General features: G+C 42.2%; 1 protein-coding gene across 1 annotated transcript; it reads right to left on the bottom strand.

The window, feature by feature from the left end:
- Positions 1 to 5,967: 5,967 nt before the first annotated feature.
- On the bottom strand, positions 5,968 to 13,991 carry FAM110C (family with sequence similarity 110 member C). The gene is made up of 2 exons (XM_030270125.4): positions 12,647 to 13,991; positions 5,968 to 9,462 (listed from the first exon to the last, which is right to left on the bottom strand). The coding sequence occupies exon 1, from the start codon at positions 13,779 to 13,781 to the stop codon at positions 12,687 to 12,689; it is 1,095 nt and encodes a 364-aa protein (XP_030125985.4). The 5' UTR covers positions 13,782 to 13,991; the 3' UTR covers positions 5,968 to 9,462; positions 12,647 to 12,686.
- Positions 13,992 to 16,967: the final 2,976 nt, after the last annotated feature.

Genomic DNA, 16,967 nt, shown 5'->3' with positions numbered 1-16,967 from the left:
AGCCTGCCCTTAGAACAGAGCAACAGCCTCAGCTGTAAAATACCCACAGGCTGCATCACCTCCCATTTGGAGCCGGCCAGAAGCGCACACCTGGACAGTCACAGCAGCTCACAGGACAAGTGCTGGCAGGTTCGGCTGCCAGAGCTGAGTCATGTGCCTGAACCCTTAGTACCAGCATCTGCTTGCAAAACTGGCTCTGAGATACTTTTGATAAAGAGAATTATGATTTGGAAAGGTTGTGAGTTCTTTTGAAACATTACTCCATTTCAAACAGCTCAAGCTATGACCCAGCTCCCTCTTCTTGGCTGCAGTATCATGTGGCTTTTTCTAGCTGTAATTACTACCAGTAATTGATTATTACTCAATTAAATACTGTGAGAACCTTAAGCCTGAAAAGCAGAACATTTTATAAAGTCAAAATCTATGACTTCATTAAAATGATTCTCACATCAGCTTACTTTTACCTTAGAAGCTCACCAGATGCAAACAGCATAGTGGATTCAACCAATTATTAATAAGGGAGTCAAACAGTTGACATATCTTTCACTTTATTCCTGATGAATTTTTCTTGCCTCCACCACGTAATGGAAGATACCATCATCACAGCTACCTTTTCTTTCTAGAGTCTGGGAGATTTCTAGTTCACTTTATTCCTCATGTCTTAAGACTCCTCCTTGAAGCGATTTCATTTTCACCTCCTTTTTAAGCTACACTGGCTTTTCTCATACTTCTATGTGGCACAATTCTTCCTATGAAACACATCTGTTGATGATCGACTATTTTGTGTTTCCATTGCACCATCCCATTTGATTTCGCTCAGATCCACCCACGTTTACTTCCTGCCTGGATTGAATTTGTTGTCTTTGCTTTACATTTCATCCTTGATGATAGTGGCAAAGGTGTGATCCTGACTCTGCAGAAAACATCGTTGTGTCTCCTGCTGTGTCTTTAAGGTTTGTCACAACAAATAGAATCACTAAGAAAGGCTGGGAAGGCTGCAGAAAATGGACATTGGAGGGTCCTTGATACTGGAAATATTTGTACTGGGCAATGTTTATGCTTTGCAGCCATTCCCAGGGCGTTATCATGCTACATGTATACATCTACAACAAAGCACAGCACTTATCCATGACCAGACATGCTACAGACCATATGTTCCTCGTGACTCTCCTGCCTCCACCACTGAACTGCGAATCTGGATGAAAACCAGGCTTGTGGCAAAATGTAAAGTGTAAAATCGGTGTCCTTCTGTTTCTTGTTCACATTCAGTACCTGAAGAGTCCTAAATGTTTGGATGGTTTCGATCTGGATCATAACTGTGCTTATAGAACTACGAAAAGTTTTTATTTCAAAAGAAATATACCTATATATACCTTGAAAAGATATCTCTGTAGAAGAATGTTGAGTAAAATCAACAAAGAACAAATACAGGAATGTTTGGTCAGGGTTTGTTTTAATTTAGGAATGAGAAAAATAATTTTAAACTGGGCTTAAACTGGAAATAAGTATTTCCAGTTAATCTGGAAATCTATTTTAGATATTTATTTAGAGAGACAAATATAGAACTTTTTGAAGTGGTAGAGCATTAATTTAGATGAAAAGAAATCCTGTTCTCTAACTTACTGGTACATATTCTATTTACACAGTAGGCAAGGGGCCCTGAAGCTGGAACAGCTATAGCTGAGAGGATGATCCCTGGGGAGCACTTCTAGAGTCCAGGTCAACCACCTTCATAGCAGGCCTCCTTCCCAGCAGTCCCCACTCCTCAATCAGCTCCTGCCTGGTGGACAAAAACTCGAGAAGATGCCGAATGTGCTGCAGCAGCAAAGGGGGCTGGAGGTGGCCAGGGTCGGCTCTCGTGCACCTCAGCACACCTGGGAGGCTGCACTGGCAGCTGGTGGAGGGTAACTGGCTCCACAGCACTTGATAGCCAGATCCCATTCCATAGCCACATCTCAGCTAAGTGTTTCAGAGCTTCAAATCTTTCCAGTTGAATCAATTTTATTTTACAGTTAAAGTAATGCAAATAGATTAAAATCCATACTCCTAATTAAAACAACAGTTTCCCATGCCTCCCAACTGCAGGCAGAATCTGAGTTCTATTCTGTGACAAAACATCTCTTTTGCAATTTACTGCAACCTTCCTAAATCTTGCCAGCTCTGCTGAACCATTAGCTAGGTAAATGCTTTTCTTAGGGTACTCTGACGCCAGACAAAAATACATCAAATTATGTAACTTTGGGAGTGAAGCATTCCTCCAAATCAGCTTTCCCTGTTTCCCTGCATTTTGCAGGTCATGATTTTTTATTGCATGATATTAATTTTTACTGTAAAAAATCCTCCAGATTATCCCTATGTAATGAGATGTAATTAGCAGACAGGATTTTTTTATGTACTCCTGCTTCTGTACAAACATTTTACACATGAGGACTGTTGTTAATATTTTTCTTAGTCTTCAGGTAAGCAAGATGTTAACATAATACAAACCACACTGATTTATGTTGTGAATATTTGAAGATCAGGGGAATTTATTAGTGACAGTTTGAGATCAAGCATAGGTAGACGGGGATTTCAGACAAAGTGTACATGGGAGAAAATTGTCCTCTTGGATAGTGCATGATAAGACTCTCAGGCACATGGTGTTATTCTTGGGATTGTCCTGTGTTGGGCCAAGAGTTTGATTTGTTGATCCTAGTGGGTCCCTTCCAACTCAGCATATTCTATGATTCTATGATCAGTGGGCAGAGAAGTCCTCTTTTCATCCTACCACTTTGTGTCTGAAATTGTTTTGGAGCAATGTAGGATGACCTATGAATGTCTCAAACTCTGCAAGAATAAGATGGTCTTTCTACCAGCTGTAGGGTAATAAAATTATACAATCTAAAAATCAGAAAATTTAGGAAAATTTGAGCTTCCAGACTATTATTCTGTTTTGGAATGTTACATTGAAGGCCTGTTCTCCGAAGTTACACAATTTTCAGCCTCTTTATAGTAATTGTCATCAAGGAATTTAATCCTTTTTTATGATTGAATCCTGTTCTCATTGGTGTCAGAGCAGATGGAGGCAGCTCTGCAGATGCTCTTCTTAAACCCAACAGATGCCTGGAGAGGCATCTCACTTGTGTTTGCAGGTGAACCCAATAGACTACATTTCTGTTTGATGCTGGGTGACTCTTGCAAAGTTCTTCTTAAATTTACTTTCCTGCAGGAAATAAATGTTGAGTGAAGATGTATTCCCAATATATTAGTGGCAAATTGCATCTTTCCAACAATCTCAAGAGATATCCTGCTGTCCTGGGTTCCACACAGAACTGATTCAGTCTTTCTTTCTCAGTCCTGCTACAGCAAAGCTTAATCAATTGCCTTTCACTGTCCTAATGTTCTTATTTGGCCCCACCAAACTTCCTAGAAGGTTTAAACTATAGTACACCATGAAAAGACTTGTGATTTGGGATTTGATTTTGCAATAGCTGTGCTCAGAGCTCTTTGAGGACAAAGTGTCACCACAGTTCTGAAAAACATCGTCTAGAAGACATGAACCAAGCGAAAGACGATTTTACAAAGAAGGTATCAAAGAAGAAAACAATGAGGAAATTATTGCTAAGCTATGCAGGAAGAGCTATATTGATGAAAAAAGACTAGAGAGTTGGTCTCAGATCTTGTAGTCTCTTCTGCTTAACTAGAGAGCACATTCATTTCTTGACTTTTTGCATGATTAGTTCTTAGCTTCCTTAGGGCAAAACCAGAAACACTGAGTGGAAGGTTGTAAAACCTAACTGCAAGCATTATTCAGAAAAAAAAAAGATTACAGGAACAAGGACAAATAGAACAGTGCCATGCGTAATCATTGGCACATGAATGAGTTCACTGGAAATGTAAACACGGAAAGGGACAGTCAGAGAGGGCGTAAGATGAGCAACTCAGAGCGATGAGTAACTGCGGAAGTGGTTAAGACTTCCTGGTCACCAAAGAGAAAAACAGTGATGCAAGAAGAGGTTGGGCTAAAAGGAAGAATAGAAGCAGCACTCCCCTTTGTGTGCTCAGCTGTGCCTGCCTCTGTGCGTGACTCCACATCTTGGTGCTTGTTGCTTCAGTGCTCTAATGCCAATCAATAACCGACCAATAATCATGCCATTTTGTGTTGATGATTGCTACCCTCTGATTCCTGTTACTGCCTATGAAAAAAACATAAAAATTGGTACACCTGTTGAACTCTTGATGATTGAGGCAAACTTTGAAACCCAGGCAATCACAGCTCTTGGATATTTTTAATCATAAATGCTGAGGCAACTCAAGTCCTGGTACAAGCTAATTTTACAGGATTTTGTGTTCTTTCAGTAACTAGATTGATTTCTGGAGAAGGATACAGGTAGCTGACTTCAATCTGGAAGGGGTTTTTTTCTATGATACTCTTTGTTTTTCTGCTATATCATAAATTTTATTGGCAAGTATAATTGACCAAAATTCTCAACACCTTTTGTCATGGTGACCTTGACAGACTTTTACATCATTGCCTGCAAATGAGCTGAGTAGTGCTTTCTAAGTTCATTTTATACCCAAGGATGGGGTATCTACCACCTCTCTCTACAACATTATACTTAAGTGAATTGACATAGTCCCTGTTCACTACCAGAGGATAAAGCCAGGATAAATACAGCACAACCACAAAATGTCTCCAACATTTGAAGGCATCTCTTTGCAGACTAAAGCCAAGTCCTGCATTTGTTTATTTACCTGCTGTTGACATAGCATAGCCCTTCTTTGGCAAAGCTCTTGGAGATAGTAAGTACTTTTGCACTTTTTTGTGTTCAGAATGCTTCAACATCTACAAAACATCTGAAAAGATTTTTTTTCTGGGCTCTTTCCAACATCTATTTACTACTCAGAAATGAATCAGAAGCAAAGCAGTGGATGAGTAACCTGTGACTTTTAAAGGACCAGACAGTCCGAGAGCAGGAGCTTGCCATATCTGACTTCCTAGAAGAAATCCAAAAACTGGACTTCATAAAATATGGGATACAGGTGTTATCTGAAAAATTACTTAAGAGCAATGTTCCTAGATGCTAAGCTGGGCTGTAGCCCAAGGTCATTCTCAGACTACAATGGTTCTGTCCTCTCTAAGGCAGCAAGACAAACAAAGGTTTGCTATGGGAGATTAACCTCCATAGAAAGGAGGATGTATGTATTTCACCCTTCCCAGACTTGATTCTTACCTTGCACTGACATAGGTCACATGGGATTTGTGAGAGGAAGGTTACAGGTCAGCGATAATAAAGTTGCTCTTCAGTTTTTGTGGAAGACCTCAATCTGCACAGCAAGCATCCTTTAGCTCTACCTCAAGTTGCCTTCAAATGTTGACTGGTGAAACACTTGAGTCTAAGCAGATTAGACCATACCGAAATGATAAACATGAAACTGGAATGCATTGGTTTCTGGTAAAATCTCACTGTATGCAACCATTATTTCTGCTGCTTTCTACACAAAATAAATAAACAGAGATTTAGCATAATATACTGAATTCTTTCTATGGAAAGAATAGTCAAACAACAGTTTTTTATAAAATTCTGGAGATAATATATTTTTCCAAGCAGAACTTCAAACTCCCTCCCACTTTGGACACTGGCTGAAATGAGTGTGGTATTGCCTGCAGCACATCATAGCATTTGAGAGTGCGCAAGACCAAAAAGAATACTAAATTTGGAAAAAAATAGTACCCTTCAGAAATAAACTCTATCTTTTCAGGCATATTCTGAAATAAAAAGTATTAGAATATTGTAGAACAGCCTTAGCCTCATATAATTCAAATTTAATGATATTGAGAGCTACTAGTTATTGTGCCACCTCCTTGTGAGATTCCCTGCCTAAGCTCTCAGCCAGGGGACTGGGCATGGCTCAGGGATACATTGCATCTTGAGATCCTAGTCAAGTATCAGCCTCACTCACAGAGAAATTAATTCCCTAATGCGATTCCAGCTTTAAAATAATAGCGCTTTATTGGAGACAGCAAAATAAAAGTGTACTTTAAAAAAGCAAACTTTACCTCTCAGAGTGGTAGTTTTATTTGTATGCATTAAACAGCATGCAGGTTTTTTCACAGAAATATAAGCATAACAATGGTGAAACATCTGTATCAGATCCGACAAGTATTCCATTTCAAAGGGTTCAAAAGCAGATGCAAGAAACTTCATAGGATGCAATGGCAGGACAACCTGCTCCAGAAGAAAGTTTCTGCTTGATCCCCACCAATGTAATGCTTGGCCAATTTCATAAAACGTGTAGACTTATACCCCTTAGAAAAGTTATATATATATATATATATAAAAATCTGTATTTCTTATAGATTTCTGTACAGTAATATTTACAATATATTGCAGATATTTCAGTCTTATCTCCATATTCCAGACCATAAACCCCAGACTTTGTACCTTTCTCCTGTTATGCCACAGCTGTGGACATTGCCCCGTGTCACAGCAGTGGAGAATCACGAACGCTTGGGTGTAAACAGCAATTTGTTCTGTACACTTGCATCCCATTTGACTATTTTGTTTACATAGTTCTAGTCAAACAAAATAATACAATTCATGACTAGCCTTTGTCATCAAACTGCTGTTTTAGGCTCCCCAGACAACTGGAAAACCAGCTCCATTGCTAAAGCTTCTGTTCAAACTGCAACTTTTCCACAGTTTAACAGCAAATCTGGAAAACTCCACACATCCTAAATGATATCTTTTATAATCAAATAGTAAAAAAACAAAAAAAAAAAATTTTTTTTTTTGAGAACAAGATAGGTAGTGGCTAACATTAGCAAGTTCTTCTCGTTTTGAAGGATATGACTGAAAGACCCAGCAGAAGAAAGGAAAACCTTTTACATGTAACAGTAACAGGAGTGGAATGAACATCAGAGCTCTCATTTGGAGAAAGCACTGAATTAGTCATTCCCAAAATGCATGGGGAAAGAAGGTTGTCATCTATTTTTGTTCTGACAGACAGGAAATTTAAATTATTAGCTTCCCCAGAAGGTATTAGTAAATAAAGGGAATCTACAGCTTATCAGGCAAAGATCTTAAACAGGTCCACATCACCTCTGAAATAAATGGGAGTGCTTGGGATTCCTATAGAGTTTGAACAAGGCAAAAGAAATTTTGCCACATCAGTGTGGAAAGTCACCTGAATCCTACTGAACTATCCACAAAGACAAAAAGAGGGACAAAAAAGTATTCAGAATGGGTCCAGTTCTGATTTCACTCACCTTTGAAAAAAAATCCTCATCAATTTTCAGAAAGGCTGATGTTCAGTATTTTCAAGCAAATTAAACATATTCCTTCCTAATATTGAAAACTCATGAGTAATACATATTTCATCTTAACTTTTGAAAGCTGCTCCACTGACAGAGGAACAACAAATAGAAGTCTGAAAATGAAACAGAAATTTTCCTTGGAAACAGAACAAATTAATTCTCTTCTCCTGTGGCAGGGCACTGGACTGTAACTCAAAAGATTTTTCCTGCACTCCAAGCTATCTGCAGTCATTCATGTTTTTGAAGAAAAGCATTCCTTAGCTCTGATATATAAATATATATGTGGTACAGCATCTTGATGGGAGCATGAACAGAACAGATACATCAGATTATGTTCCTGACTAATAAACCTAGACTGTGATCCTTTAAAACCAGCACCTTCAGTGTATAAATCTTACCATATTAGCAGCATCTTGAAATCTTCTGAGAATCATTCTTTTATAATAATGTAACAAATATATATGGAGATTTCATTATGTAAGAAAATATCAACGTATGCTACCTTCTCTCTAAGTTTGAAGGAGCTCACACAAACTACTTAGTTTTCTCCCAGCTGAAAAGTTCAACAATTATTTTATCTGGAATCGTTATCTAGTTATCTTAAGAACTTCAGACATGTAGGCCTTAGTACCCAACACTAGAAACACAAAACGTTGTATTTCCCAACTGGTGCTGTAATTGAGAACTAACAATCCAAGGACTGACAAGCACATTTAAACCCATGGAAGTGCAACTCATATAATATTTAGCTGATGTCGATGAGCTCTTCAAGGGAAACTCTTCCACGACCATGATACCACAAAGTAAGCTTTAACCTCTGCAGGACCGACAGCTGACGTCAACATTGTGCCAGTCAGGCAGCTTTCACAGATGGATATCACTGCAAATGAAAGTGGCTTTGGCTTTTTTTTTTTTTTTTAATTGTTTTGTGGTTTGCAATGTCCATATAGAAATGCTTTGATTTTCTAGCAAGCAATGACAGATTGGGGTGTTTGAGGCATAGCCATGAGTTACTGCAGAGGCCTCATTCCCTACACTAATGATACAAATATCACCTTTAAAATAAGTTTAGCTCAGGCAGCCCAAATGAAGCATTTTACTGCTGACATTGAGTGAAGAGCTGTCTACACTGGATGTCATCAGGACATTCCCTGGCCTGGCTGTGCCCTAGCATGTCTTCTTGCCTTGCAGCGCAGCGATGCCACCTTGCACAGCCCTGCTGCAGACCCACACTGGGGAAGTGTGGCTTGGCACGGCCTGGCACAGTTCCCTAATGCCATTCTGTAACATCTTGCTCACTCACTGCCTAAAGCTAAAGGTGTTACACCATGACTGCCAAACCTTGCAATGTTTGACATGTCAGTCTCTGGCACACACTGCAAACAAACTGTACCATTCTGCAAGGCAGAAACAATGCAAAACCTCCCTCAGTACCTGTTTCCTGGAACCATGCAGCTGAAGTATTTGGTGCTATTCTTTCCCAATGGCCCAGCACGCTGTGTGACAAGCTAGCAAGAGCAAACTAGATGGATACAAGGTACGCTAATTCAGCTTGCATGCTCTCAGAGAAAGAGAGGTTTGGCAAGGATTTAGCTCCCATGTTTGTCAAGTATCTCAGATAAGGCTGCCTCATTTAGTCTTCACCAGCCAAGCAAATGATGGTGAATGATGTCAGGATGAGCTCTGATCAAACAGCCCTGGTAAGGCAGAGCCTTTGGACATCCAGGTGGAGTCTATCTGCAAGGGAACACCTGACCCAGAGGTCATTGCCACTTTGTTTCCACTTTCTCCCCCCCATCCCTGTTGACAAATTCATTGCTGGAAGGAGAAGGGTGCACAAAACAGACCTCCTCTCACAGCCTGAAATGACATCCTGAGGCAGTGAGCTGATGTTGAATATTACTGCAGATGGCAGCTGCTGCCACACTTCAATTTTCCAGGGGCTTTTGATTCCTGCTGTCTTGCTGGGGGGCACAGTTCACAATCTCCACTTTTCACTGCAGTCTTGGACATGCTTGGGCTTTACAAGAGTGAGGCTTCCAGGGGTTGGGGGTGAAGGTAGGAGGCAATAACAAAATACTAAACTTGGACAAAGTACACATACGCCAGATGAGGGAACAGTTTCTTCCTGCGTCCGGTTTTGTTCAACTTCCAAGTCAACAATTCTGAAGAAAGAAGAAGAAGTGTTATTTATTATTTATCATATCAGACAAGCTTAAGGCGCTACTCTAAAGCCTTTATTCAGCTGCCTGTGGCTACTGCCAACATAGTAAATTGCCCTCCCTGGAATTTTCCATGCAAATAATGCCCACCCACTTAAGAATGATGAGAAACTCAAAGCTGAATAATGTTGATTCAGCTCAGGAAGGAGGATGCAGAGTGAACCCTCTTCCTAGAATCAAGCAGAACTGACAGTGAGAGGAACTGAACTGCAGAGGTCAATCCAGGAAGCTTTCTACCAAGAAACAGCAATGACCATCTTGCTAAGGACCTCAGTTTTCTGAAGCTCACAACCTGCACTCTGCAATCATCTCTCTGATGAAACATATTAAAGAACCTGATCCTTCAACCAGCTCTTTTATTTACATGGTGCTCCACCAGGTCCCAGAGAGCTCATGAAAAATTAAACAGAGAACATAAAATATGAATGGAATGATCACTGGCCCATAAAAGCTCTGCAGTTCTTGAAAGATGCTTTATACGTAACGAATGTTGGGATTTCAGAAATGAGGTTTCTGCCTCATTGTCCAAAGAAGATGCAACAATTTTCAAGCCTCTGTAGGAAACCAGGAACTTCTAAGGGTGTGCCTGGCAACACCAGAAAGAGTGCATTGCTCCCCAGTAAAGAATAGCCATCCACTGCCCTTTAATAAGCAAGCTAAACAGAGCCAAATACTTGGATATTGTGAAAACATACAGATATCTGACTTGATACTGTATTGTCAAAGTGTAGAACTGAATAAAAATTTAGACCAGAACTACAAGATTCATCTTGCAATCATGTGATGATAAACAACTCTCTCCTTAAATTCTGTCCAGTAAATGTAGTATTTAACTTATGGTAATGCTTGACGACCCTTGTCCTTTATTCTGGGTGCAGTGTACAGGTATTTTTAGCTGACCTTTCTGAACTTCCCTCTTCTGTGGCCCAAATGATAAGTACGTTCTCAGTTTTCAGAAACTACCTGACAGATGAGATCCAACAGTTGAGAGTTAGCCCTAATATTCTTAAATTAGGTTTATAAATAAGGACCCTCTGAATTAGTCTTTCCTAGGCTGTCAAAAATTTTGGTGCCAAAGGAATTGCTACCAGAGTAATTCAAGTTATTGCAGAATGAACATAGGATCACTTGAATAAACTTGACGCTTTTTTCATTGAGATCTTTTCGCCACCTTGTCAGCCTGTGTACTACAAGTTTCTCTTATATGGTAAAAATAAAGAGCCATTGACCAAGCTCATGTGAGGTTACACTGGTTCAGCTCCTTGCACTTCCCACCGTCCCACCCTTGCCTGTGCCCTGGTGCAGCACCTCTCTGCAGACTGCATGCTCCCAGGGGTGCCCACCAGCATCTCCTGCCTCAGCTGCAGCACTGGACACACTTGGCACCCTGCAAATGGGTGGGAAAGGACCAGCTGCTCCCTCTGGAGCCAGCTCTGTGGTGACAACCTGGACCTTACTCCCATCAGGGGCATTCTGGAGCAAACAGGCTTTTATTTGTTTTTTCTTGTGTGTTTCAATGCTTGCCAGAACCTGCCTCCCATCCCCTTGTTTAGCAAGGCTGGCAGCTGCAAGGAGCTTCACAAAACCATCACCTTCCTCATTTTGTTTTGCGTATCTCCCTGACCTTTTATCACAGAAGGATGAGGAAGGATAAATGATTAGTTTGGAAGAGCTCTTTCTTCTCTCTAAAATTATTTGGGAAAGGATTTGTTACATAACAACACTTCTTTTAAGTTGTGAACCAGATACCTGAGAATATTCTTATCAGCACAGCCTTGAAAAGTTTTTGTATAATGGCTCTCTCCCTGTCTTCCTCCTCTTGCAGGAAGAAAACAGACTTTTGAGAAAAATTCTAATTCTAAAGATGAACTACATTTCACATAATTAAAATCAGTTTCAAGTAAATGGATTTTTGCCTTACATGGATTAAAGGAATTTAGAGTGACAGCCTCGCATCCACATAGGAATGAGGCTCTAGCACTACACTTCTCCACATCTGTAGGGCCCACATGCTCTATCAACAGTTGTATCTACACCAAATGATGTTCTTCTCATGCACCAATTATGAACTGTCAGAAAATATACATGTAATCCTTCATATCAAGATCTACTCATGAAATTTTTAAATACCTCATGGTAAGATGCGGTAGTTATCCTAGGGGCTTTATGTACTGGAAGAAAAACTCTCATCTCGTAGATTATCAATACCACAGGCTCCATGAATATAATTCTTTTTCAGGAGATCATACACAAAATAAACATCACTTTTATTAAACCAGGACATTGGCTTTTACCAGAGCTAAATTTGTTATGCTTCTGTCTGTGAAGTAATTGATTTCTAAGCCTAGATCCACACTTTTGTGTTAATTATCTTTAGCTTAAAACACTGGAGCACCCCTCTGACCAAGGCAAACCACACAAGCCATTCCCAGCTACCAGCACAAAACCACACAGCAAAACCCACTGCAGAGGAAAATCCAAACTCTGTGAAATGCTATGAGGTCGCCTGGAACAAACTTTTAGGGTCCCAACAGAAAGCCATGGAGGAAATAAGATTGATAGCAGGGCACTGGTTCAGTTTTGCTTGTCTGATACTTGGGGGTGCCTATGTGTAAGGAGGAGGAGAGAGAGTGAAGGAGAAAACTGTAGCAATGGAGTGTAAATACAGTGCACTCCTGATGAGTAATAGCTTCAGCAGTACAGTATAAGTACAGTGTACTCCTAATTAGTAGTAGACTCATCAGTCTGTTATCCAAATAACTGTAACTAAAGGCTGAACACACTTCTAAGACTTCTTCCTAGCATTTAATATAGCAGAAATTAGAAGAAATAAGATATTTGCAAATCAGGAATCTACCAAGTGCAGGCATCCTTCACAGACACTGACTCTAATTTCCTGTGGCAGGTCTGATCTAAACCAGGCAAGCTGCAAACATTTACTTGTTTGTATTTTGGTTCTTGTAATAACACAGATACCTGCTTTCCAAAAAAGCCATACCTGGAACATGTGGCAAACAAAATACATTTTCCTTTAGCCCTTCCTGAAAACACTAATATAAACCATGAGAAGTTAACTGCGCTCTAAAAAAGAAAGAGAAAATTTGTCAGGGCGAGGCTTTGCACACACCTTGAGTTCACCAGGCTCCAACGCATGCTGAATGAAGCCATCACGCCAGTTCCTGGATCACCTTATTGGTCTCCGTGGCTTTCTTACACGTGTACAACCATTTGATTATCCGAGCGTTGCGCTCAATCACAGAGGTGCTGCTGGGGACCTGCTCGGTGAGTTCATCCTCCAGCAGCCCCTCGTCCCCGCTGTGCCTCGTGAACTCACTCTCCGATGTCGCCACGCTGATGCTGCGGATCTTGAAGGAGACATTGTCAGACACCACGGAGAAGTTCTCTCTCCCGAGATCCTCAATGACCTCCTGCTCCAGGCCACAGTACTTGAAAAATGTTTCAAAGTCAGCGAATGACTTGGAGTAGCGAGAGCTGATGTCTGACTGGGAGCGATGGAGACCTCTCCTCTTCACCTCCTTGACCTCTTCAGGAGGTGTACTCAGTTTTGAGGGTTTCTCATGCTCTTTTGTACATACCCCTGCCCCTTCAGTGCTCACAAGGATAGTCTGCACCGCTCCATGGTCGTTTGGCTCATGGTCACCATCTTTTGCTGAGAGAGGCTCACTGCTCTCGGTGGCTGCGATGTCCTCCATGACTCTGGGCAACGCAGGGGAAGCCAACTGCTTCTCCTTTACGGACCCATTGAAGATCCTCCTCACCAAGTTCCCCCGAGAGCTGTCCTGGCTCTGACCTCTGCCGAGCTCACATTTCTGACGGTAGATCACCAGGGAATCCGGCCGCATCTGCCTCTTGGTGCTGCGCCTGGCGATGGGGGGGCCGTGCTGCAGGGGGGCCCGGCAGGAGCTCACCGCCTTGCCCGGCTCCAGGGGCTCCGCGCCCGGCCCTCTGCCTGGGGCCCGGCTCGCCGCCCTGCTCTCCACGGAGCAGGTCTCGCTGCTGCTCTCCGAGGCTGAGCTGAGCGCGATGACGGGATCCTGCCTGGTGCCGATGACCTGCTGGCTCTTCACGTACTTGGCCTTATCGGCGGCCAGCCTCTCCACGGCACTTTTCCTGCCCGGCTTGCCGGCCTCCAGATGCCGGCGGAGGTACTCGGGCCCCTTGTTGAGGAGCCGCAGGGGGAGGGAGGAGTGCAGGTCGGAGATGGCGTGCATTCCCACGGCCCGGGAGAGTTCAGCTGGCATAGCAATTTCAGGGACGCTGATCCTGCTTCCAGTCCCGAGAGGGAAGTGCGATAAGAAAATTAAAAATAAAAAAAAAATTTAAAAAGGGAAAAAAGGAAAATCGCGGTGTAGGACAGGTCGGGCGCGCAGGCGGCGCCTCCGCGCTCCGAGGGCCGCGCTCCCCGCACCGTCGGGGCGCCGCGTGTCCCGCCCGCCGGCGGCAGGCACAGCCAATCCCGGCCGGCAGGAAGGGAGGGAGGGAGGCAGGACAGGGAGGGAGGGAGGCAGGAGCCGCCCCGGGGGGCAGCGGCCCGGCCCCGCCGCCTCCCGCGGCGCTGGGGCTGCGGGGCTCCGGGGCACGGCGCTGCGGTGGGCGCGGGGCGCCTGCCGCGACGCGGGGGCACCCGGAGGGTTTGCTCCGCTCACAAACCTCCTCTCCCGGGCTGCCGCTGCCTGGGAGCCTGACCCGGCAGACCCCAGCGCATCTTCCCCTTCGGGAGGCACCACCTTGCCCCGCTCCTGACGCGGTGCGTTCCCCCCCGAGTTTCAGTGGCTGGCCGTGCCGGGCGCTGCGCTCCAGCAGGAAAACTTGGAATGATCGGGAAAGGACGGGACGGGCTTCCAGAGCACAGCGGCAGAGCAGAGTCTGGGCACGCCGGGCGGGCAGCACAGCTGTGCCCCCAGCTGTGCCCCCAGCTGTGCCCCCAGCTGTGCCCCCAGCTGTTCCGGCGGCATCCTGCCCTTCCCGGGGCAGCGGCTGCCGCAGGAACACGTTTGTCCCTGGCCCGCTGCTGTGCTTGGCTGTGCACGCGTGAAGTGTAAAGTGCAGTGGAATGGCATCAGCCTGAACTGCGTGTCGCAAATCTTTGCCCTTCAGAAACACAGGGCAGAATTCCCATCGGGGGCTGGCACTTCTGAACAGGCAGGACAGAGCCATTAGCTGTAATGTAAACTCCCGAAAATTAGACTTGTAAGTCACAGATAATCACCTAGGGCAGTTCAACTTTAACTCATGATCTCATGTGAGATGCACTGTAACAACTGAATTACAGGTAACTTTTGTTCTAATACAGGAAACAAAAGCCAGTTTATATCTGCATGTCTTTTTCATGCATATTTTTTACTGGTTTGGTTTGGTTTTAGTTTTTTCATTATTTCTGGGGGAATACTAGAATGCTTTTTTGGTGATTGGTTCATACTTCATCTTTACAATCACTAAATTGTAGCAAGCAATTTTAGAAAGGAAGAGACGAGCCTCCCTGTCCTCATTATGAAGTTTAAGGATACACCGCTTTGCTACCAGCAAGGTTCTCACTGTGTCAGGAGAAAGGTTATGATCAACCCTTCTCAGAGGAGTCAGAGTTTGGGCTAGCCCTTCAGTGAAGACCTTCTTAGAAACACACAAACCAGAAATACTCTCTAACCAACATGGTTCTACTGCTGGTTTTCCCCTTAATTTTACATAATCTTTGTTTCTGAAGGTCTGAACTCCAGAAGATCTATAACACATACAGCTGCCTGTTCACAGCAAGAATCCTAGATATGGTGGTTGCCTGAATCATGACTGAAATTTGTAACATACCTTGAGATCACTTAGAGTGAAATTCTTGCTGATATGTAGAATGGGTGCAATTCTTTGAGAAATAACATTTTTTTCTTTTACAGGTTTACAAGTAGAGCTGGTTCACATCACAACTTACCTAAAATCAATATTCTTGAAAACTGAGAGAAAATAATAAAAGTTTAAGCATAGGTAATTACTAGGGAACTCTTTCATGTTATAGTGATTCATACATAGATGTGTAAGAGTGTAGTTAATACCATCATGTATTGAAAACTTCACGGGATGCTGAGCATCTACAGAAGGTTGATGTCTTCTGACAATTATTCTGAACAATAAGCTGATAGGCATAATGAATTTAGTAATGACGTACTAAGGTCTAATTCCCATATTGACAAATCTGCCTTAATTTATTTCCTTCAACATTTTCCTTGGAATTCTATGTCACTGAATAATGTAATAGCACATATTCACATTTCCCAGTGCATTTTATTTTTTGTTTGTTCCAAATTCTAGTTTCTTGTATAAACTTTAAGAACTTGCAAAAAATAAATTGTTTGCATCAATTTGAAATAATAAGAAAAATGAACACACACAAGTATCAATTAGAGGGGTCTTATTAAACAACTGCAATTCATTTATTTATCAAAGCTGTTGATTCACACCCTGCAACATTATATAGTTTTTCTCAGTGGACAATAGCTTTGTGTTTAGAGTTGATATACAAAACCAATTTTAAAATACTGGGTTTGATGGAAAAAAAGGTTTAAAACATTTTAAAAAATCAATATATTTTCCTTTCTCTTAAAATGTCCATGGTTTTAAATGCATGCCTGAAAGATTTTTGATGGAATATTTTCATTTTTCAGGCAGTTTCATCCTCATCTCACTGACAAAAGTAGATGTGAGTTTTGATTTATCGTGAAGTGCATGTCACAAAATTTTCTCATGAAAAATTGCAACAACAATTTCCAGCTGACTTTCCAGATATGTGAAATACTTGTTCCTGAGAATCCTGGGTGATGACAACAACATTCAAGGAGAAGAAGAGTCTTCCCAGGGTCAGAAAACATTGCAAGCAACAAAATTCTGTCTCCCTTTACTAAGGTACGTCAGTATAGCAGCTGCACAGTTAAGTGATATTTTAAATCTATTTAGGTCACATCTTTTAAAACCTAAATGCATTTTAATTTAAAATATGATTTTATGATTTGGAAAACTTACATTTGTATTTCTTGGAATTAGCTCTTATATTTATGGATACACTCTTACAGTATTTAAAGAAGAGGGAGCTATTGCATTTCTTCCTTCTGGAAAGCAGAGAGAAAGAGAGTGTATTATGAGAGTCCTGAGCAAACCACCTTTGCCCTGTCCCAGAACAGCCTTGCAGATAATGAAAAGGAAATAAAAATGGGTGCAGCAGCAACTGTCCCTCAGCTTGTCAGCTGCCATCAGTCTCCCTCTGGCACCAATGCATTAGACAAAGGTAAGAGAGGCAAGTCCTTCACACACTAAGCCTGAGCAACACAGAGTTTTCCCACAGAAGGAGAGTTCTAAAAACCACCTTTGAGTCAGCTGGCATTTAAAGTTATCACAGAACACAAAGCAGTTGAATTTTATGTTGGGTAGAAAAACCACTTCTCACT

The sequence above is a fragment of the Taeniopygia guttata genome, chromosome 3, assembly GCF_048771995.1.
Source record: "Taeniopygia guttata chromosome 3, bTaeGut7.mat, whole genome shotgun sequence".
NCBI lineage: Eukaryota > Metazoa > Chordata > Aves > Passeriformes > Estrildidae > Taeniopygia > Taeniopygia guttata.
This window is presented reverse-complemented; position numbering and strand designations above follow the sequence as displayed.